Consider the following 22,989-nt stretch of genomic DNA (forward strand, 5'->3'; position numbering starts at 1 on the left):
AATTAGACATGGAACAACGGACTGGTTCCAAATTGGGAAAGGAACATGTCAAAGCTGTATATTGTCACCCTCCTTATTTAACTTATATGCAGAGTACATCATGCGAAATGCAGGGCTGGATAAGGCACAGGCTGGAATCAAGATTGCTGGGAGAAATATCAGTAATCACAGCTATGCAGAAAATATCACACTTATGGCAAAAAGCAAAGAAGAACTAAAGAGCCTCTTAATGAAAGTGAAAGAGGAGAGTGAAAAAGCTGGCTTAAAACTCAACATTCAAAAAACAAAGATCATGGCATCCGGTCCTATCACTTCATGACAAATAGATGGGGAAACAATGGAAACAGTGACAGACTTCATTTTCTTGGGCTCCAAAATCACTGCAGATGGTGACTGCAGCCATGAAATTAAAAGATGCTTGACCCTTGGAAGAAAAGCCATGACAAACCTAGACAGTGTATTGAAAAGCAGAGACATTACTTAGATGACAAAGGTCCATCTAGTCAAGGCTATGGTCATGTATGGATGTGAGAGTTGGACCAAAAAGAAAGTTGAGTGCCAAAGAATTGATGCTTTTGAACTGTGGTACTAGAGAAGACTTTAGAGTCCCTCAGACTGCAAAGAGATCAAACCAGTCAATCATAAAGGAAATCAGTCCTGAATATTCATTGGACGGACTGATGCTGAAGCTGAAACTCCAACAGTCTGGCCACCTGATGCGAAGAACTGACTCACTGGAAAAGACCCTGATGCTGGGAAAGATTGAAAGCAGTAGGAGAAGGGGACAACAGAGGATGAGATGGCTGGATGGCATCACCGACTCGATGGACATGAGTTTAAGCAAGCTCCAGGAGTTGGTGATGGACAGGGAAGCCTTGCGTGCCACAGTCCATGGTGTTGCAAAGAGTTGGACACGACTGAGAGACTGAACTGAACTGATACATAAACAATGGAACAATACTCGGTCATAAAAAAGAATAAAATAATGCCTTCTGCAACAACATAGATGGACCTAGAGGTTTTATACTAAGTGAAATCAGAAAGAGAAAGAAAATTCCATAGATTTCATATGTAGAATCTAAAATATGACACAAATAAACTTATTTATGAAACAAACAGGCTCACAGACATAGACATAGAAAATATTTGGTTTCCAAAGGGGAAAGGGGTTGGAGAGGGATTAATTCGAATTTGAGCTTAGCAGATACACACTATTATATGTAAACAGATAAACAACAAGGTCCTACTGTATAGCAAAGGGAATTAACTATATTCAGTATCTTGTAATGACCTATAATGGAAAAGAATATGAAAAAGAGTATGTGTACATATGTGTGTGTGTGTGTGTATATATATGTAACTGAATCACTTTGTGTTGTAAACCAGAAACTAAAACAACATTGCAAATCAACTATACTTCAATAAAAGAAAGAGAAGAAAAAAGAAATGGTGAGAGCAGACATCTGTATCTTCTTTCTGACCAAAGCATTACTATTAAGTATGTTTTTAACCTATATTTTTATAAATAGGTGTTCTTAATCAGACTGAGAAAGTTCCTTCTTATTCTGTTTGTTGAGAGTGTCTTTTTTTTGTTTGCTTGTTTTAATCATGAAAAGGTGGTGTTTTTGTCAAATGCTTTTACTGCTATCTATTCAGATAATGGTGTAGCTTTTGTCCTTTAGTCTACTAATGTTTAACACTGCATTTATTTTTATATTGTTTAACCAATCTTTCATTCCTTAATATAAATCCTACTTTACCATAATACTTCTTTTATATTTTGCTGAATTGTTTGCTAGTATTTCCTTAAGAATTTCTCTGTTTCAAGGGATACTGGTCTGTAGTTTTCTTATGTTGTGGTGTCTTTGTCTAACTTTAGTATCAGTGAAATATTTTGGACCTTGTAAAATTAGAAACTTTTCCTCCCTCCTGTTCTATTTCTTGGAAGAATTTTGAAGGATTTGTGTTAATTCTTCTTTAAATGTTTGGTAGAATACATCAGTGAATCCATCTGGTCCTAGGCATGATTTCTTTCTTAAGCTTTTCACTGCTAAGAAACAGACTCACAGACCTAGAAAACAAACTTATGGTTACCCAAGGGAAAAGGGGGTGAAAGAGGGACAAATTAGGACTTTGGGGTTAGCAGAAACACAGTACTACATATAAAACAGATAAACAACAAGGTCCGACTGTATAATCATATTATATGGTTATAATATGTATATCATTATCTGATTTATAATTATATATAAAGAATCATATTCAATATCCTATAAAAAACCATAATGGAAAAGAATTCGAAAAAGAGTGTGTGTGCGTGCATGCTCAGTTGCTCAGTTGTGTCTGACTCTGTGCGACCCCATGGAACCCACCAGGCTCCTCTGTCCATGTGATTCTCCAGGCAAGAATACTGGAGTGGGTTGTCATGCCTCCTCTAGGGGATCTTCCCAACCCAGGGATTGAACCCAGGTCTCCTGCATCACAGGTGGATTCTTTACCATCTGAGCCACCAGGGATATATATAACTGAATCACTTTCCAGTATACCAGAAACTAATACAACACTGTAAATCAACCTACTTCATTATGAAAATTTTAAAATTTAAATTCTATAAAAGAGAGGGTTAAATCTGGGAGAAGATATGTATATATTTTCAGAACACATGTCTGATAACAGATTTGCACCCAGTATACACAAAGAATGGAGAAGGCAATGGCACCCCACTCCAGTACTCTTGCCTGGAAAATCCCATGGACGGAGGAGCCTGGTAGGCTGCAGTCCATGGGGTCGCTAAGAGTCGGACACGACTGAGCGACTTCACTTTCACTTCTCACTTTCATGCATTGGAGAAGGAAATGGCAACCCACTCCAGTGTTCTTGCCTGGAGAATCCCAGGGACAGGGGAGCCTGGTGGGCTGCCATCTATGGGGTCGCACAGAGTCGGACACGACTGAATCGACTTAGCAGCATACACAAAGAACTCTCTAAACACAACAATAACAAGTTGGGCAATAGATTTTGACAGACACTTGACCAAAGAAGAAATGTAAGTGGCAAATAAACACATGAAAAGGTGTTCACATCATGAATGTATTATAGAATACACATTAAAATCATGAGATACCACTGTATACCTATTTGAAGGCTAAAATTAGAAAGGATGACTGTATCAAAGGTTAGCAAGGATATGGAATAACACGAACTGTATACACTGCTTGGTGGGAATGTAAAACAGTATGTACAATTTATACATAAGTTTGGCAGTTTCTTTAAAAGTTAAACATATACCTATGATAGGACCCAGGCTAGCCAGGTGGCTCAGTGGTAAAGAATTTGCCTCCCAATGCAAGAGATGCCAGTTCGATCCCTGGGTCAGGACCATTCCCTGGAGAAGGAAATGGCAACTTGTTCCAGTATTCTTACCTGGGAAATTTATGGACTGAGGAGCCCGGTGGGCTACACAGTCCATGGGGTGGCAAAACAGTCAGACATGACTTAGCAACTAAAATACAAAAACATACATGATATGATCCAGTCATTCCACTCCTAGCTATTTACCCAAGAAAAAAAACAGGTTATGTCCACACAAAAACATACTATTTTACATATAATAACCAAAAACTGGAAACAACCTACATGTTCATCAAAATATGAATGAATGAACAAAGTGTGGTAAACCCATACAATGCAATATGGAATACTGTCTTAGCAAAAGGGATTGTTGACACACACACAAAGTAACTATACCATGTGAGAGAAGTCAAACATAAAATAGCATGTACTACACAATTCCATTTATATATAACTGTAAAATGTACAAACTAACCTACAATGACAGAAAGCACGTAAGAGGTCTCTAGTAGATAAGAGGAGAAGGAGAGGTGAGAAAGAGGCATGGCAGAAGGATACGAGAAAATTTTAGGGATAATGGATATGTTTAGTATCTTGACTGTGTTGGTGGTTTAATGAGTATACACATACGACAAATTTATCAAATTGTACACTTTAAATCTGTGCAATTACACCTCACAAAAACTCTTTCAAAACAAGTAATATTAACTCTCTTTTAAGCTCTAAAACAAAAAGTGTATTCTGTTTCCTCTCTATCCTTGATGATATTACTTATAAAATATAACTAAAAAATTTTTCCCATAGTCTCTATATTTTCCAAGATGAACCCTTAGAATTTCAATCCTAGGCACAGATTTTAAAGCTGCAAAGACAAAAATATATTGAAAAGAATATTTTCCCCAACTACCCGTTACCATAGTCAGTTACACACAGGAGTCCTGCCCCTGCTATCTCCCTTTACAGGGGGATATATCTGACTCCAGTTATCTCTTTCCTTTGCATCACTATGGCCCAAAGTTCCTCTTTGAAAAAATACTGCCTCTGTTACATCTTTCGATCTTCCACACTGTCTCCTATCTTCCAGTTTTCCTTGGTAACTAAAAAATGATATCTATACTTCTATTTAGTTTTATTTCATTTTCTCACATCTAACAAATTTTAATTTTTTTTAAGATATGTTTAAGAGTAAGAAAAATTATTTCTATACACTTACCTCAAGTACTGGTCCAGCGCCAAGAATAATTTGTTCCACTCCACTGGCAAATCCTTTCTGACTGAGGGCAGTGAGGTGATGAATAAGAAAGTTCGTGCTTTGAGTCTTTCCAGAACCGCTCTCTCCTGAAATAACGATGCACTGATTCTTTTTGCGCTGAAGCATGGCATGGTAAGCTACATCAGCCACAGCATATATGTGAGGCTCAAGTTTTCCCAATTGATGGTTATCATACATTTTGACATACTTGGGGTTATAAATAGGAAGAAACTTGAATGGGTTAATAGCTATTAGAATACTGCCAACATAGGTATAAATTTTTTCATGCTTAAAGCGATTTCGTAGGTTTTCTAAGAGAGTTTTCTCATTCAAATCAGGTAAGCTACATAAATCGTCAAAGTCCTTCTGCTGAGGCTGTGGAAGGAAACCCCGTTCCATCATCCTGCGACGTTCTTCTGTTACCCGTAGCCATGACTGAAGACTACCATAATGAATTGATCCATCGAGGTTTTTTTCTCTCAGAAGAAAACGGTAGTCCTCTCCACTCAGGCGATTTTCCAGAGCCATGCGGGGCCATAACATCATTCGCTGAACTGGGCAGTCTGTTGGATTGAGTATCCATTCTTCTCCACCAAATTCTTTTACCTCTGCTAGAACGTAACATTTTGTTTTGTCAAGATGAAGCTTGTTTATAAGTGAGTCAATCACCTCAGCAGCCGTGGAGTTTTTTCTGGCAGGAATCGGACAGTAGATCGTCTCTTCTGAAATTGTCCCAGGATATATACGTAATGTATGCTCATTATCCTCAAAGCGTCGTCTTCCTCCATCATTTATATTCATATTGGATCCTGTCCCATCAGCATGGATGGTATGTGTTCAGGATTGCACAAATCATTTTCATGGCAAAAGAACTGCAACATAAAAGATGTCAAACACTAAGAAGTCATATTACACAAAAAAGAGGCTTAACAATTATGTTGATTATATCTTTTAGAACAAAAAATCCCAACTCTTCTCTTAGAATAGGAACAGTTCTTGAAAACAGTCTAACTGACATCCCAGTATTTCATATATTGTCCAAACCTGGACGCTTCTAAAGCAGCCAAAATTTTTTCAATGTTTTGTTATATTAGTAATTCAAAACCCCAAAAGTAAAAATAATAATTAATTTGTCCTCTACTATCTCATATGTTTCTGAGGTAGGTACCTGGGATCAGAATCAACTTCTTTCTTTACATATGAAAAAGAGCCTCACTGAACACTGAATTGAGATGGACAAAACAATCACATAAATCTAATCATCATATATCCAAAAGCTCTTATAGATAAAGCAAAACCAAGAAAGAGTGTTACCAACAAAGCAAAAATTCGTGAAAGTAAAAACAGTAAAAAGATGAGATCAGATAAACAAATTAAACTAGATGGAGTTATAACCAAGAAAACAACAAGAGAATCCTTCAACTATACTGCTGCTGCTGCTAAGTCACCTCAGTCGTGTCCGACTCTGCGTGACCCCATAGACGGCAGCCACCAGGCTGCCCCGTCCCTGGGATTCTCCAGGCATTAACACTGGAGTGGGTTGCCATTTCCTTCTCCAATGCATGAAAGTGAAAAGTGAAAGTGAAGTCGCTCAGTCGTTTCCAACTCTTAGCGGCCCCATGGACTGCAGCCTACCAGGCTCCTCCGACCATGGGATTTTCCAGGCAAGAGTACTGGAGTGGGGTGCCATTGCCTTCTCCAACTATACTAGATACTAACAAAATGCTCTCCATAGTAGTTGTATCAACTGACTACTGCAGTCACCTAGGAAGAGCTTGTGTTTCTCTGCCTCCTAACCAAAAGTCAGTACTGTCAGACTGGAGTTTCTGCCAATGTAAGAAATGTAAAAAGCTGTTTCGGTACTTCAAATTGAATTTCCCTGATGACCACTGAGAAGGGGTAGTAACACATCCTATCATTTGCCATTGGGGCTATGATTGTTTATTCAATTTCCCCTTTTTGATTTGTTTTCTCATTATTAATTTGAATGAGTTTTTTATATATCCCATATATTCAATTTTTAGTTGAATGAGTGACAAATATCTGCTACCATTCAGTAGCTTATCCTTCTATTTTGTTCATGTTGCCTTCTGTTGTACAGAAGTTATATTTTTGATAAATTTATCAACCCTTTACAGGTTACTATTTCTTTTTTAATAAGCAACATTAGCAATTGCAGTTAACTTTTATTATGTGTTTATTTGTACTAGTCATTTTTCAAAGCATTGCACATGAATTATTTAATTTAAAACTCCCAAGTCATCCCTGAGGATTGTTTTTATCATCATTTTTACAAAAGAGAAAACACATAAATTTTACATAACTTGACCAAATGTGATAAAGTTGAGATTTGAAGCAGGCAGTCTGGCTCTAAAACCTATATACTATTATCTCCTGGTATAGTTTTTCTAAATCTTCCTTTATCCTAAGGATATAAAGTTATTATCCTATATTTTCTCCTAAAAGACCAAAATTTTGCTTTCCTTATTTAAGTCTTTAATGCATACATAACTTATTTTCATGTATGTTGTAAGACAGGGCTCATAATTATTTTCAAATCAAATTCAGATTAGCCACTGAACCAGCACCACAATGAAGATTCTAATCTTTCCTCACTGACTCATAATGCTACCTCTGCCATGTGGCTAATTCCATATAAGTATCAATCTGTTCTGGGCTCTGTAATCTTTCTCACTAGTCTATTTACCAACAGTAAGCCTATCTTAATTAGTATAGCTTTTTATCTGGAGGGCATATCACCTCAATTTGTTCCTCTTTAATGTTAGTTTAACTATGTACCACCATAAAAAATTTAAATATCAGTTTATCAACTACAATGAAAAAACTTTTTGGCATTTTGATGGATTTTATAGATCAATATTGAAAAAAACTGACATCCTACTGACTTCCCATTCATAAACACCATGTTGTTGTTTTTTGTAATCACATTGTTTCACTGCTAAGGATTATCTTATTTTCATATACATCCAATCTTTTTTCAATTTAAATTTTGCAATTAAGAGATAATACTTGTTTACTTACCTCCTTAAACATTCTACATAACTGGATATTTTTCAGAATAATATTTTAATGTGATCAGAGTGAATTGCTCTTATGATTGTTGATTTTATTTTTCTCAGCATTAGATGACTTAATTAGTTTGAGAATTTAGCTTTATAGGTACACTTTTTGATGGAAGACTTGTTTTTCATACCAACATTTACTAAGAACCCATTATTTACTACTTTTTTTTAACACCACCACAATACTATTAATACTATTACAATACTATTACCTTTAAATTAATATTTTTAATATGACTGACATTTAATTTTCCCAGTTATCTCATAAATATTTTTCTTACATTTGGTCTATTCAAACAAGGAGATCTGACCTACAGTAACAGCACAGTTATGTTTTAAGCCAGGAGGTTTTTAGTTGGAAAGCTATGTTTGTGTTCTCCTGAATTCCTAGGAATAAAGCCTCATATAAACTATGGCCTCTGGCAACAGAAAGCAGCAAAGCTACTCCTTATGGTCACACAGGCTGTTCCCTGTACTATTCCAGGATACTGCATGCTGCTGCTGCTAAGTCTCTTCAGTCGTGTCCGACTCTGTGCGACCCCACAGACGGCAGCCCACCAGGCTCCCCCGTCCCTGGGATTCTCCAGGCAAGAATACTGTGGTGGGTTGCCATTTCCTTTTCCAATGCATGAAAGTGAAAAGTGAAAGTCAAGTCGCTCAGTCGTGTCCGACTCTTAACAACCTCATGGACTGTAGCCTACCAGGCTCCTCCGTCCATGGGATTTTCCAGGGAAGAGTACTGGAGTCGGTGCCATTGCCTTCTCCAAGGATACTGCATAACTCACCTATAAAGATGAATAGTATGGCAGCCCCAGAACCAAACTCAGAAATACTGTTTTCAATAGAGGAGCCCCACCTACCCTGGACTCGTGGTTACCAACGATTAGTCCAATTCCAGTGACATTTCTGCATTATCTCAAAAAGGCCAAAACCTCAGCTGCATTCCCTGAAAGCTCCCAGCCATAAGCCCTACTCATTGCTCTGTGTTCCATTCTCTTTCCAAGATAGAAACGTTTGCCTTATTTTGAGCCCCATTTATGTCAATTCAGTTATCTCTTTTTGTTACACAGTCACTTCTTTGTGTTAGAAAAAAGGGGTTCTCTCAAAATGTCACTCATAAATTTCCTGGTGGTCCAGAAGTTAGGACTCCATGCTTTCACTGCAGAGGGCCCAAGTTCAATACCTGGATGGAGAACTAAGATCCCACAAGCTGTGCAGCACACTCCCCACCAAAATGTTTTTTAAAAAATCACTCATAAATACATCTTGACAGCAAGCCATGAGTGTTTATCAGAATCATCTGGGAAACATTTTAAAAATATACATTTCTAAGCCTCAAAATGGTTCTGAGGTTGGGAAAACAAAGCGATTCTTTTGTTGCTGGTCCAGAGAATAGCATTTGGGAATCGACGGTCTATATTTCCACTTTCCACTCCCTTACCACTCTTTCCACATAGCAAGCTACTGCCAATGTTTTTGAAAGATGTCACCAATGACCACAAAGCTGTCAAATCCAAAGGTTTTTTCTCAAACCTCATCTTAACACACCACACTGCAGCATTTGACTAAGGTGGCCATCCTCTCATTCTAAAAACAGCCCTCACATTACAAATATTTTTCTTATAATCTTCCTGATAGGTTCATTATTTTTTTTATGAATCACTCTTACAGTTCCTCTTCCACTATCTCACTTTAAAGACAAAAATATTCTCCCAATTTTTGATCTCAAACCAGTGCTCATTTGTCTGGTTGATTACATCTAGTCCTCTACAATTTACACTGTTACCTATTACCTATGGATGCTTTTGTACTGTACTGGCAGAACTGAACAATTATGACAGAGACCAATATAGTCCATAAAACTGAAAATGTTTATTATGTGTCCCTTAAAAGAAAAAGATGCTGACCCCTATTCTAGGATAACAACTAAAAAAAAAAGGATAAAAACATAACTTCACAACTAATAGAATGAAAATATGGGATGATAAAAAATAATCTATTCAAAAGAGGGCAACAGAGGCATTTAGAACAGACAGAACAAACAGAAAGTAAACTAAATATAAGTAACTAAATTATTAAGTGTGAATGTGCCAATGAAAACAAAAGATTGTCAAAGCAGGTGTTTAAAATCCACCTATGTGCTGATTTCAATACACACAAGTGTATAATATGAGGATACAGAACCTAAAGTTTAAAAAAAAAAAAGAAGCTATACATGTAAATTCTAGCCAAAAGAAAGTTGGTATAATCAAAATAACTTCAAGCAAAATGGAAAAAGAAAGTTGAGTTAAATATCTCTTAAGCCCATTTTAGCTTTTACATACTGTAATACTAGGTTTACACCTGAGACAAAAGTCCCTGGATATCAGTGGTGACCCTGAAAAGCAGAAAACAGAAAAGAACTATAATAAGTTAAACAGGAAGTGACAGACTGGCAAGTAAGTAGACTGGCAGGTGTTCTCATATCTGCTATAGGAGAAAGGAGAAGACATATGAGTGAAATGTTTGTTAGAGGGCTTGAGAACACACCTTTATGATTATAAATAGAATCAAACAGAGAAGCAGACACCAAAAACTTAAAAAAAAAAGAAGGTCTAATAAGCCAAGGTTCTTTGGTAAACAAAACTAAGATTTAAGTCAAAGGCAGACAGGTAACTCTTATGGAAAGAAAAAAATGACACTTTTTCTGGAAGAATTTAAAAACGAGTAAAATGGTGGGTTATGAAATAGCTCTTCAGGTTAACATATGTTAAGAGTGCATATTAGCTGATCTTCATCACTAGACAGGCTGTTAGAGCCCCATTTTAACCTTTGGTAGATCAACAGCAACTAAAAGCCAAATTTGGTACTAAAAGAAAAGAAACCTTGTAGTATTTCAACTAAAGAAAGGGTGATGGAAGAAATGAGTTATCGTATGACACACCACAGCATAGGTGTGTGGACATCTATTGGTTTATCAGTAAGTACTCTGTAGCTTCTTCTGGTCAAAGTACTATAATTTTCCTCAGAAGACCTCCTCCCTTGCCATTTGACACAGTTTGAATGGACTGACTTCATCCTCCAGTTAGCCGAGACACAGGCCTGGCCAACCAGTTTATTCCATTCTCCTTAGCGACAGTGGCTGCTTTTTGGGACAATCTACTGAAAATTTGCTGTAACTATTAGGAAAGAAGCATTTATTGTTCCTACTAGGACTGCTAACCTAAGATATAAATCTAGAGCTGTTGGCAGGCATCTTCTCTGAATGGATAGAAGAAGCCTCTCTGCAGTTAAAGAAATGAACTAACTCAACACACAGCAAGGCCTTACAACACTGAGCCACTGAATCTAGCTGTGTCTCTGATAAACTCAACCACTGAATTGCCTTTTTAAGCGTGCCAATCAATTCCTTTTTATTCCCTGAGCCACTTCGAGTTTGGTTTCTACTCTCTGTGACCAAAAGAACCCACTACAGTAGGTTCAGTACAATATCCTTTGATAATATAGGTATCCCCCAAAAAATATATATATAGGTATCCCTTATTATACAAATTTCTCATATCCAAAAAAATCTCACAATCTAAATTCAGGAGCCAAATATATTTGAATATATTTTTGGATACTTCCTTCACTATCGTACTATTTGCTATCCACTTGGGTAATCAAATAAATTCAAATAAGGCAGTACCACCGAGACATCCAAATTCACTATCAAAACTGAAGAATTAAACAGATATGAATGGTGAAGAATACTTGTAATACCAACCATGCAGAAACGTGGCAAGGGATGAACAATACAATGTCAAGTAAAAACATATAAAATATAAAATTGTATATAAAGGCATACATATATAATGGACCAAAATATTCGCTTTTGAAAAACATCTTCAAATTTTCCTTTTATAGTTTTCACCAAAAATAAATTTGATATGCATTACTTCATTCTAATTGAACAGAAATTCTATGAGATAGGAAATAAAACTATTATCTTGTAAAACAGAGATTAAGGCTAAAAAAGCAAAATATATACATATATAATTTACAATTGATATTTCAAATCAGCAAAGGATTAATAATGATGTCGGGATAAATAACAAATTGTGAAAATAAAACTATACATATTAAGAATTACTGGCACTTAATACCAATTAGACACTGCTATATTTTTCATAAAGAAAATTATTTAATATTTTTTATGCCCTATCCCAAAGCAGTTACTTCAAAAGTATACGCTAACAGAGAAAAACAATGTGGTGAGACGGTTGCTGTGGTCAGGAGGGTGTGGTTCAGGATAGGCAAGCTTATGATGTTATTCACTGGACGGAGTTAGAAGAGACTAATTACAGAGGAAAAACTATGGTGAAGGAAACAGAGTTCAGGAATACAGTTTCCTTTAAATGAGAAGTTTGGTTAAAAAAAAAAAGATCAAAAGGAATAACTAAATATTTTTAATGAAGTGTTTTGCAGCTATATGCTAATAAAACTTAATTTGCAAAAAAGCATTGTTGCTTTTACTTTTTATCAAGTTCTCCCAAGTTATTTTTCAACAAGAAAAAAGAAGTGGCCTTTCTCTTTATATGTACTTTATCACAGGGATCTGTTTATGCAGTTTAGCAAGCAAGATCATAACTTATTACTCAGTAACAAGAGAACTCAAAGGACAGAATCAGGAAAATGTACAACTTAAAAATGAAAACCTAGCTTTGCTACAGCTTCAAAGCAAAAGACTCATCAGTACATTTTGAAAGAACATTCTACTATCAAGGTAGGGTCCTCTGAGAAAACATTACTGACTTGTGTACTGCTACTCTCCCCATGCTACTCATGGGGAGAGAGTTATTAAACATTTTGAAGTTATGTTAGAAAAATGACTCTGGAAAAGTGGTATTCAAGAGCTAGTACTCAGGTTTTTTCATTTCTTAGTACTTAAAATTGAAATGTTCTATAAACAAATATACTCATTACCATACTAATGTATAATCACATGCAGACATACCTTGGAGACATTACAGTTTTTGGTTTCAGACCACCAGAATAAAGGAAATATTACAATAAAGAAAGTCACAAAGATTTTTTGCTTTCCCATTATATATAAAAGTTACGTTTACACTATACAGTCTACTAAGTGTGCAATAGCATTATGTCTAAAAAATGTATATACCTGAATTAAAAAACACTTTATTGCTTAAAAAAAAAAAGCTATCTGAAAAGCTTTCAGTGAGTTGTAATCTTTTTGCTGGTGGAGGCTCTTCCCTAAATGCAGATTGCTGCTGATCATCAGGGTGGCAGTGACTGAAGGCTGGGGTGACAACAGCAACTTCTTAAAATAAGACAACAATGAAGTTTGCTGCATCAACTCTCTTCCTTTCATAAATGATTTCTCTGTAGCATGCAATGCTGTTTGATAGCATTTTACCCACAGAACTTCTTTCAAAATTGGTAGTCAATGCACTCAAGCCCTGCTGCTGCTTTATCAACTACGTTTATGTAATAATCTAAATCCTCTATTGTCATTTCAGTAATCTTCACAGCATCTTCACCAGGAGTAGATTCCACCTCAGGAAACCATTTTCTTTGCTCATCCATAAGAAGCACCTACTCATCTACAGGTTTTAACATGAAATTGCAGCAACTCAGTCGCATTTTCGGATTCCAACTCTAATCCTCTTGCTATTTCCATCACATCTGCATTCACTTCCTCTACTGAAATACTGAATTCCTCAAAGTTAGCCAGGAGGGTTGTAATCTGCTTTTTCCAAACTCCTGTGAATTTTTGATATCTTCTCATGAATCACAAATGTTCTCAATGGCATCTAAAATGGTGAGTCCTTTCCAGAAGCTTTTCAAATGACTTTTCCTAGAACCATCAGAAGAATCACTCTCTATGACAACTATAGGCTTATGAAAAGTTTTTCTTAAATAAGATGACCTGAAAGTAACAATTACACTTTGATCCATGACCTTCAGAAAGGATGTTCGGTAGGGAGCATAAAAACAATAACATCATACATCCCTATCAGAGCTCTTGGATAACCAGGTGTATTGTGTCAATGAACAGTAATATTCTGAAAGCAATCTTTTTTTTCCTGAGCAGTAGGTCTCAACAGTGGGCTTAAAATAGTCAGTAAACCATCTTGTAAATAAATACACCAGCATCCAGGCTTGGTTTGTTCCATTTCAGACCACAAGCAGAGTAGATCTACCATAACTCTTAGGGACCCTACGATTTTTGAATAAATAAGCACTAGGATTCAAGTCACCAGCTGCATTAACCCCTAACAAGAGACAGCCTGACCTTTGCAAACAACCACTGACTTCTCCTCTCTAGCTATTAAAGTTCTAGATGGCATCTTCTTCCAGTAGAAGGTTGTTTCATCTACACTGAAAATCTGTTGTTTAAGCAATCTTCCTTAATTACCTTAGATCTTCTGAATAACTTGGTGCAAATTCAACATCAGCACTTGCTGCTTCACCTTGCACTTATATGTTACGGAGACAGATTCTTTCCTTAAGCCTCATGAACCAATCTCTGCTAGCTTCAAACTTTCCTTCTGTGGCTTCCTCACCTCTTTCAGCCTATATAAAATTGAAGAGAGTTGGGGCCTTCCTTGCTCTGAATTGGTCTTTGAAATAAAGGAATATTGTAACTGGTTTGATCTTCTGTCCATACCATTAAAATGTTCTCCATGTCAGCAATAAGGTTATTTTACTTTCTTTTATACATTGTTTACTGTAGTACCTACTTTTAATTTCCTTCAAGTTTTCCTTTGCAATGGCATCGAACTGACACAAGAGGCTTAGTTTTCAACCTATCTCAGCTTTTGACATGCCATGCTTGCTAAGCTGAATCATTTCTAACTCTTGATTTAAAGTGAGAGACATGCAACTCTTTCTTTCACTTGAACGCTGACCAGCTACTGTGGAACTATTAATTGGCATGATTTCAATACTTCATATCTAAGGGAATAGGGAGGGCTGAGAAGAGGGAAAGAGATAGGGGAGTGTCCAATCCCTGGAGCAGCCAGAACACATACAACATGTACTGATTAAATTCATTGTCTTATATGGGTGTGGTTTGTGGCACCTCAGAACAATTACAATGGCAACATCAAAGATCACTGATAATCATAATAAATATAATAATAATGAGAAAGTTTGAAATATTGAGAGAATTACCAAAATGTGACTCAGAGACATGAAGTGAGCCTATGCTGTTATAACACTGGATGGAGGTGGTGATCAAAACCATCCCCAAGAAAAGAAATGCAAAAAGGCAGAATGGTTGTCTGAAGAGGCCTTACAAATAGCTGAGAAGAGAAGTGAAAGTGAAAGGAGAAAAGGAAAGATACACACATCTGAATGCAGAATTCCAAATAGGAAGGAGAGATAAGAAAGCCCTCCTCAGTGATCAATGCAAAGAAATAGAGGAAAACAACAGAACAGAAAGACTAGAAATCTCTTCAAGAAAATTAGAGATACCAGGGAAACATTTCATGCAAAGATGGGCAGAATAAAGGACAGAAATGGTATGGACCTAACAGATGCAGAAGATACTAATAAGAGGTGGCAGGAATACACAGAAGAACTAGACAGAAAAGATCTTAAGGACCCAGATAACCATGATGGTGTGATCACTCACGTAGAGCCAGACATCCTGGAGTATGAAGTCAAGTGGGCCTTAGGAAGCATCACTACAAATAAAGTTAGTGGATGTGATGGAATTCTAGCTGAGGTATTTCAAGTCCTAAAAGATGACGCTGTGCAAGTGCTGCACTCAATATGCCAGCAAAATTGCAAAATTCAGCAGTGGTCACAGGACTGGAAAAGGTCAGTTTTCATTCCAATCCCAAAGAAAGGCAATGCCAAAGAATGTTCAAATTACTGCACAATTGCACTCATCTCACACGCTAGCAAGGTAATGCTCAAAATTCTCCAAGCCAGGCTTCAATAGTACATGAACCTGAACTTCCTGATGTTCAAGCTGGATTTAGAAAAGGCAGAGGAACCAGAGATCAAATTGCCAACATCCACTGGACCATAGAAAAAGCAAGAGAATTCCAGAAAAACATCTACTTCTGATTAACTGACTATGCTAAAGCTCTTGATTGTGTGGATCACAACAAACTGTGGAAAATTCTTAAAGAGATGGGAATACCAGTCCACTAGTATTACCTGCCTTCTGAGAAAACTGTAGAAACAACCAGACATGGAACAATGGACTGGGTCAAAATTTGGAAAGGGGTACGTCAAGGCTGTATACTGTCATCTTGCTAACTTATATGCAGAGTACATCACGTAAAATCGGCTGGATGAAACACGAGCTGGAATCAAGACTGCCAGGAGAAATATCAATAAATTCAGATATGCAGATTGCTTTCACCCTTATGGCAGAAAACAAATAGGAACTAAAGAGCCTCTTGATCAAGGCAAAAGAGGAGAGTGAAAAACCTGGCTTAAAACCCAACATTAAAGAAACAAAGATCATGGCATCTGGTCCCATCACTTCATGGCAAACAAATGGGGAAACAATGCAAACAGTGACAGACTTTATTTCCTTGGGCTCCAGAATCACTGTAGATGGTGACTGCAGCCATGAAATTAAAAGAAGCTTGCTCCTTGAAAGAAAAGCTACGACAAACCTAGACAGCAGAGACATTACTTTGCCAACAAAGGACTGTGCAGTCAAAGCTATGGTTTTTCCAGAAGTCATATATGGATGTGAGTTGGACCATAAGGCTGAGTGCTAAAGAATTAATGCTTTTGAACTGTGGTGTTAGAGAAGACACCTGAGAGTCCCTTGGACTGCAAGGAGATCAAACCAGTCAATCCTAAAGGAAATCAGTACTGAATATGCATTGGAAGGACTGATGCTGAAGCTCCAATACTGTGGCCACCCGATGTAAAAAGCCAACTCATTGGAAAAGGCCTTGATGCTGGAAAAGATTGAAGGCATGAGGAGAACCAGACAACAGAGAATGAGGTGGTTGGATGGGATCACTGACTCAATAGACAGGAGTTTCAGCAAACTTCAAGAGATGGTGATGTACAGGGAAGCCTGAAGTGCTGCAGTCTATGGGGTTGGACATGACTGAGTGACTGAACAACAATTCTTCCTCTTCTGGGCGCAAAGTTAAACTTTATTCCCCAACCTTTTCTGCAGTTAGTTACACTGCGATTAAGTCCCACACCAGTGACATGTGGGCAGGCTGAGCCATTAAAAGCCCCTAAAGAAAAGTATCTGCCTTACCGTATTTGCTGGAAGAATGAAGAGGATCCAGCTGCTGCTGCTGCTGCTAAGTCGCTTCAGTCGTGTCCGATTCTGCGCTACCCCATAGACGGCAGCCCACAAGGCTCCCCCGTCCCTCGAATTCTCCAGGCAAGAACACTGGAGTGGGTTGCCATTTCCTTCTCCAATGCATCAAAGTAAAAAGTGAAAGTGAAGACGTTCAGTCACGTCCGACTCTTAGCGACCCCATGGACTGCAGCCCACCAGGCTCCTCCATCCATGGGATTTTCCAGGCAAGAGTACTGGAGTGGGTTGCCATTGCCTTCTCCAGAGGATCCAGAGAAAAGCTCTAAGATCCTAAGGGACACAGAGCCAATAAATGGAGGACCCTGAGTCCCCCGTGACCACGACGAGAAGACTACCCACTATCGCCCCAACCCAATCCACTTTTATTGGATAGTGAAGTAAATAAAATTTTATTGAGTAGAGCCACTGATATTTGGAGGTTTTTCAGTTATAGTAGGCAATTTACCCTAATGCATTATAGTTACATTTTTCCAATCCCTCCCTTCTAAGGAATTCTGTAAGCAAACTCCTTAGATTCAATCCATCAATAATTACATTGGTCTGCCTTTAAAATATATCCTGAATCTAACCAGTCTTCACTATTTCTATCTGTATCACTTACTTCAAAGCCCACTATTATTGTCTCATCAGGCAACCCAGGCGAGTCATAGTTGACTAACACGATATCATTAGTCATCAGAGATATGCAAATCAAAATCACAATGGGATATGCCAAATATGTCCATGAAAAGATTTGTACAAGAATGTTCATTGTCACTTCATTCATAAAAAAGTCCCAAAATGAAAATAATCAAAATGTTCATCAACAATAAAAGTAATAAATGGAATACAGGACAGCATTAAAAAAAGAACAAATTACTGATATAACATGAACTCACAGATAATACTGAGTGGGGAAAAAAAGCCAGATACAAAATGACACACTCTAAATTATCCCATTTATATAAAGTTCACAAATAGAGAAAGTCAGTCTATGGTTATAAACTTCAGAAGTATGATTCCCTTTAGGGGAGAAGTTTTGGAGGCAAGGCACAAAAAGAAGCCTTATGGCATTTTATAAACATTCTATATCTTGACTTAGATCTAATACATAAGCAGCTATATACATATAATTTTTAAACTGTGAACACTGAGTATTTTAACCTGTGAATACCACACTTACTATATGTTACACCTCAACAAAAATGAGGAAAAACTTTAGAATAACTAATGAGATTAGTTATCTGAAGTTAAAATGATATTTGATGTGATAAATATCAGTCTGATATTAAACTGTTACTGATAAGAATGTTTCAAAACTACACTTAACAGAATCTTTAAACACCTTGAGGAAGTACAAAAATCAGCATTTAAATTAAATATTGTTCCAAAGATTTATTTTATTGAAGCATAGTTGATTTAAAATATTATATTAGTGTTGGGTATATAACATAGTGATTCAGTAGTTTTATAGATTAAATATACTTTAAGTTACTACATCAGATCAGATCAGATCAGTCGCTCAGTCGTGTCCGACTCTTTGCGACCCCGTGAATCGCAGCACACCAGGCCTCCCTGTCCATCACCAACTCCCGGAGTTCACCCAGACTCACGTCCATCGAGTCAGTGATGCCATCCAGCCATCTCATCCTCTGTCGTCCCCTTCTCCTCCTGCCCCCAATCCCTCCCAGCATCAGAGTCTTTTCCAATGAGTCAACTCTTCGCATGAGGTGGCCAAAGTACTGGAGTTTCAGCTTTAGCATCATTCCTTCCAAAGAAATCCCAGGGCTGATCTCCTTCAGAATGGACTGGTTGGATCTCCTTGCAGTCCAAGGGACTCTCAAGAGTCTTCTCCAACACCACAGTTCAAAGGCATCAATTCTTCGGTGCTCAGCCTTCTTCACAGTCCAACTCTCACATCCATACATGACCACAGGAAAAACCATAGCCTTGACTAGACGGACCTTTGTTGGCAAAGTAATGTCTCTGCTTTTGAATATGCTATGTAGGTTGGTCATAACTTTCCTTCCAAGGAGTAAGCGTCTTTTAATTTCATGGCTGCAGTCACCATCTGTAGTGATTTTGGAGCCCAGAAAAATAAAATAATGGCTATATTTCCCTGTGCTGTATAATAAATCCCGTTGCTTATTTTATATATAGTCATTTGTATCTCTAAATCTCATACCCGTCTTCTCCCAAATACCCAATGGTAATCACGTTTGTTCTCTGTATCTGTCAGCCTGTTTATTTTGTTATATACATCAATTTATTTCTTATATCCCACATATAAGTGATAACATAAGAGTGTCTTTCTCTGACTTTTTTCACTAAGCATAACACCCTCTATGTCCATCCACACTGTTGCTAATGATAAGATTTCATTCGTTTTATGGCTAAGTAATATTCCATCATGAGTAATATTCCATTCATTTTCATTTTCTTTGGATATATACCCAGGAGTGGAATTGCTGGACCATATGGTAGTTTTTAGTTTTTTGAGGATCCTTCATACTGTTTTTCATAGTGGCTATACCAATTTACAATCCCACCACAGTGCACTAGGGTCCCCTTTTCTCCACATCCTTGCCAACATTTTTTTATTTATAGACGTTTTGAAGACAGTCATTTTGACAGACAGGAGCTGGTATCTCATTGTGATTTTTAAAATTAATTTTTGAGTCTATGGCTGTACAATGTTGAGTTAGTTTCTGCTATACAGCAAAGTGAATCAGTTATATGTATCTAACTGTAGTTTTGATGTGCATTTCTATACTGATTAGCAATGTTGAATATCACATGCCTCTTGGCCATCTGCATATCTCCTTTGGAAAAATGTCTATCCATGTCTTCTGCACATTTTTTAACCCAGTTGGTTTTTTGGTATGAGTTGTATTGCTGTTTATATATTTTGGTTATTAATCCCTGATCAGTCATATTATTTACAAACATTTTGTCCCATTCAGTAGGTTGTCTTTTCATTTTATCAATGGTTTCCTTTGCTATGCAAAAGCTTTTAAGTTTAATTAGGTCTCATTTATCTGTTTTGGCTTTTGTTTCTTTTTGCCTTAGGCAACAATCCAAAACAATACTGCTATGACTCATGTCAAAGAGTGTTCTGCTTATGTTCTAAGATTTTTATGCTTTCCGGACTTATATTTGGATCTTTAAACCATTTTGAGTTCATTTTTATATATGGTATAAGCAAATGTTCTAATTTCATTCTTTTATATGTAGCTGCCCTGACTTCCAAACACCACTTATTGAAGAGACTTGTCTTTTCTCCACTGTATATTCTAGTCTCCTTTGTGGTAGATTAATTGGCCATAAGTGAGTAGGTTTACTTCTGCACTCTCTGTGCTGTCCCATTGATCTATACGTCTGTTTTGATACCAGTACCATGCTGCTTTCTTTACTGTAGCTTTGTAATATAGTCTGAAGTCTGGAAGCGTACCTCCAGATTTCTTTTTTTTCTCAAGATTGTTTTCAGCAATTGGGGGGTCTTTTGTGGTTACCAAAGATTTATTTTTTAAGCATTACATTACAGTTGATGCTCAACAACATGGGTTTGAATAGTGCAGATCCACTTATACGCATTTTTTTTTTTTTCAACAGTGAATACCACAGTACTATATGACCCACAGTTGGTTGAATCCACAGAAGTGGAACCATGGATATGAAGGAACCACAGATATAGAGTGTGAACTATATCTTAAGACACAAGTCAGCAACCCCCAAGCCCCATGTTGTTCAAGGGTCAACTGTATTCCAAGAGTTTCAAAATAAATGGACGTTTTGCCATTTCACAGGGATACCACATAAAGACTAGACTATAATCAAAATACAAATCTTAACTTAAAACTTCTCCTTCTACAAGATAAATTTCCATTCTTTCTATAGTTACACTTTTTCTTAGTACACAAGCATAATATGGATGGAGTACTTATGAAGCTTCTTGGCTTTAATTTTGTAAATTTCAGAAATTTCTAAATGTTTATTCATTCCAACAAAAATCTTTTATTAAGATTGGAAAAAAAGTATATATTTTACTCAGCAAATTTTCTACTCTGTAGAAACTCCCTCAAATTTACTCATAGTTACAAAACAGTGCATAGTTTGACAGAATAACAAAGAATACTACAATTCTTTAAAATTCCTAGTGAAACTATAAAAATCCAATTCACATATAGAAAAGATTATTATAAGTGACTTTTTCTAGGTCATTTATGCTCATGTTTTCTTCTACTGGTCAATGAAACTCATCTACAAGATTATTATATCATCTTTCCATGGTCCTCATGGAAAGAAAATTGTATTTTAAACAGCTTTCTCCCCAGGTTCCCATTCTCTAAGTAAAAACATTAAGTGAACATACAGTTAGTGAATCCTAAGAGCTCAGCACTCCCTGGTGGCTCAGCTGGTAAAGCGTCTGCCTGCAATGTGCAAGACCCGGGTTCAATCCCTGGGATGGGAAGATCCCCTGGAGAAGGAAATGGCAACCCACTCCAGTACTCTTGCCTGGAAAATTCCATAGACGGAGGAGCATGGTAGGCTACAGTCCATGAGGTTACAAAGAGTTGGAAACGATGGAGCAACTTCACTTCAAGAGCTCAGGAATGTAGCATATATGTCAGCAGTACTTCACTGCTCTAAAGTAGAATTCTGTAACATTTCCTTCCTTCACAGCTTCAAGAAAAATATCTCTTCACTGACAATATATAGTTACACACTATGCTGTGTGTTTTCCATGTATTGTCTTATTTCATAAGAAATGTATGCTATTATCCTCATTTACAGATGAAAAACCAATTCCAGAAAGGTTATGCAATGTTCCCAAGATAATATAACCAGTACAAGAATGATTTGGAGTAAGAATCCACATTCAAATTTCTCAATTTGCTACACTTAGCAGAAATAAAAAACATGGTAATTAATAATAATACCAATAAACACTATTTAAGCATTTACTATGTGCTTAAATCACATAATCCTCATAACGATCCTAATTAAATGTATGCTATCATTATCCATTTTACAAATCAAGAAATTGAAGCACATAGAGGTTGCCACTTGTCTAAGGTTTTGTTGTTCTTCAGTTACTCAATCGTGCCCAATTTTTTGCAACCCCATGGACTGCAGCACACCAGGCTTCACTGTCCTTCACCATTTCCCATAGCTCACGTCCATTGAGTGGGTGATGCCATCCAACCATCTCATCCTCTGTCATCCCCTTCTCCTCGGGCCTCTATCCTTCCCAGCATTACGGTCTTTTCTAATGAGTTGGCTCATCACATCAGGTGGCTAAAGTACTGGAGCTTCAGCATCAGTCATTTCAAAGAATATTCAGGACTGATTTCCTTTAGAATTGACTGGTTTGATCTCCTTGCAGTTCAAGGGATTCTTTAAGAGTCTTCTTCAACATCACAGTTCAAAAGGATCAATTCTTCAGTGCTCAGCCTTCTTTATGGTCCAACTCTCACATCCATACATGACTACAGGAAAAACCATAGCTTTGACTTTACCGACCTTTGTTGGTAAAGTAACGTCTCTGCTTTTTAATACACTGTCTAGGTTTGTCATGGCTTTTCTTCCAAGGAGCAAGCGCCTTTTAATTTCATGGCTGCACAGGCTACTAAATGGCAGAGCCAAGATTTAGACCTCAGGGGTCTAGCCCTAGAATTCAGGTTCTTAACTATTATGATACTTTGCCAGTCATCAGTTCAATTCAGTTTAGTCGCTCAGTCGTGTCCAACTCTTTGCAACCCCATAAATCGCAGCACGCCAGGCCTCCCTGTCCATCACCAAACTCACGTGCATCAAGTCAGTGATGCCATCCAGCCATCTCATCCTCTGTCGTCCCCTTCTCCTCCTGCCGCCAATCCCTCCCAGCATCAGAGTCTTTTCCAATGAAGTCAACTCTTCGCATGAGGTGGCCAAAGTACTGGAGTTTCAGCATCAGTCCTTCCAATGAACACCCAGGACTGATCTCCTTTAGGATGGACTAGTTGGATCTCCTTGCAGTCCAAGGGACTCTC

At 37.3% G+C, this 22,989-nt stretch overlaps 1 protein-coding gene across 11 annotated transcripts in view; it reads right to left on the reverse strand.

The window, feature by feature from the left end:
• Positions 1-22,989, reverse strand: part of MYO9A (myosin IXA) — a 257,282-nt gene that overhangs the window by 191,541 nt on the left and 42,752 nt on the right. For all 11 annotated transcript variants that reach the window (XM_070377371.1, XM_070377369.1, XM_070377374.1 and 8 more), the window contains exon 2: positions 4,565-5,475. In XM_070377371.1, coding sequence (XP_070233472.1) covers positions 4,565-5,404 — 840 coding nt within the window. In that variant the 5' untranslated portion in view covers positions 5,405-5,475. The remainder of the gene's footprint in view (positions 1-4,564; positions 5,476-22,989) is intronic.

Source organism: Bos mutus, chromosome 10 (genome assembly GCF_027580195.1).
Source record: "Bos mutus isolate GX-2022 chromosome 10, NWIPB_WYAK_1.1, whole genome shotgun sequence".
In the NCBI taxonomy this organism is placed as follows: domain Eukaryota; kingdom Metazoa; phylum Chordata; class Mammalia; order Artiodactyla; family Bovidae; genus Bos; species Bos mutus.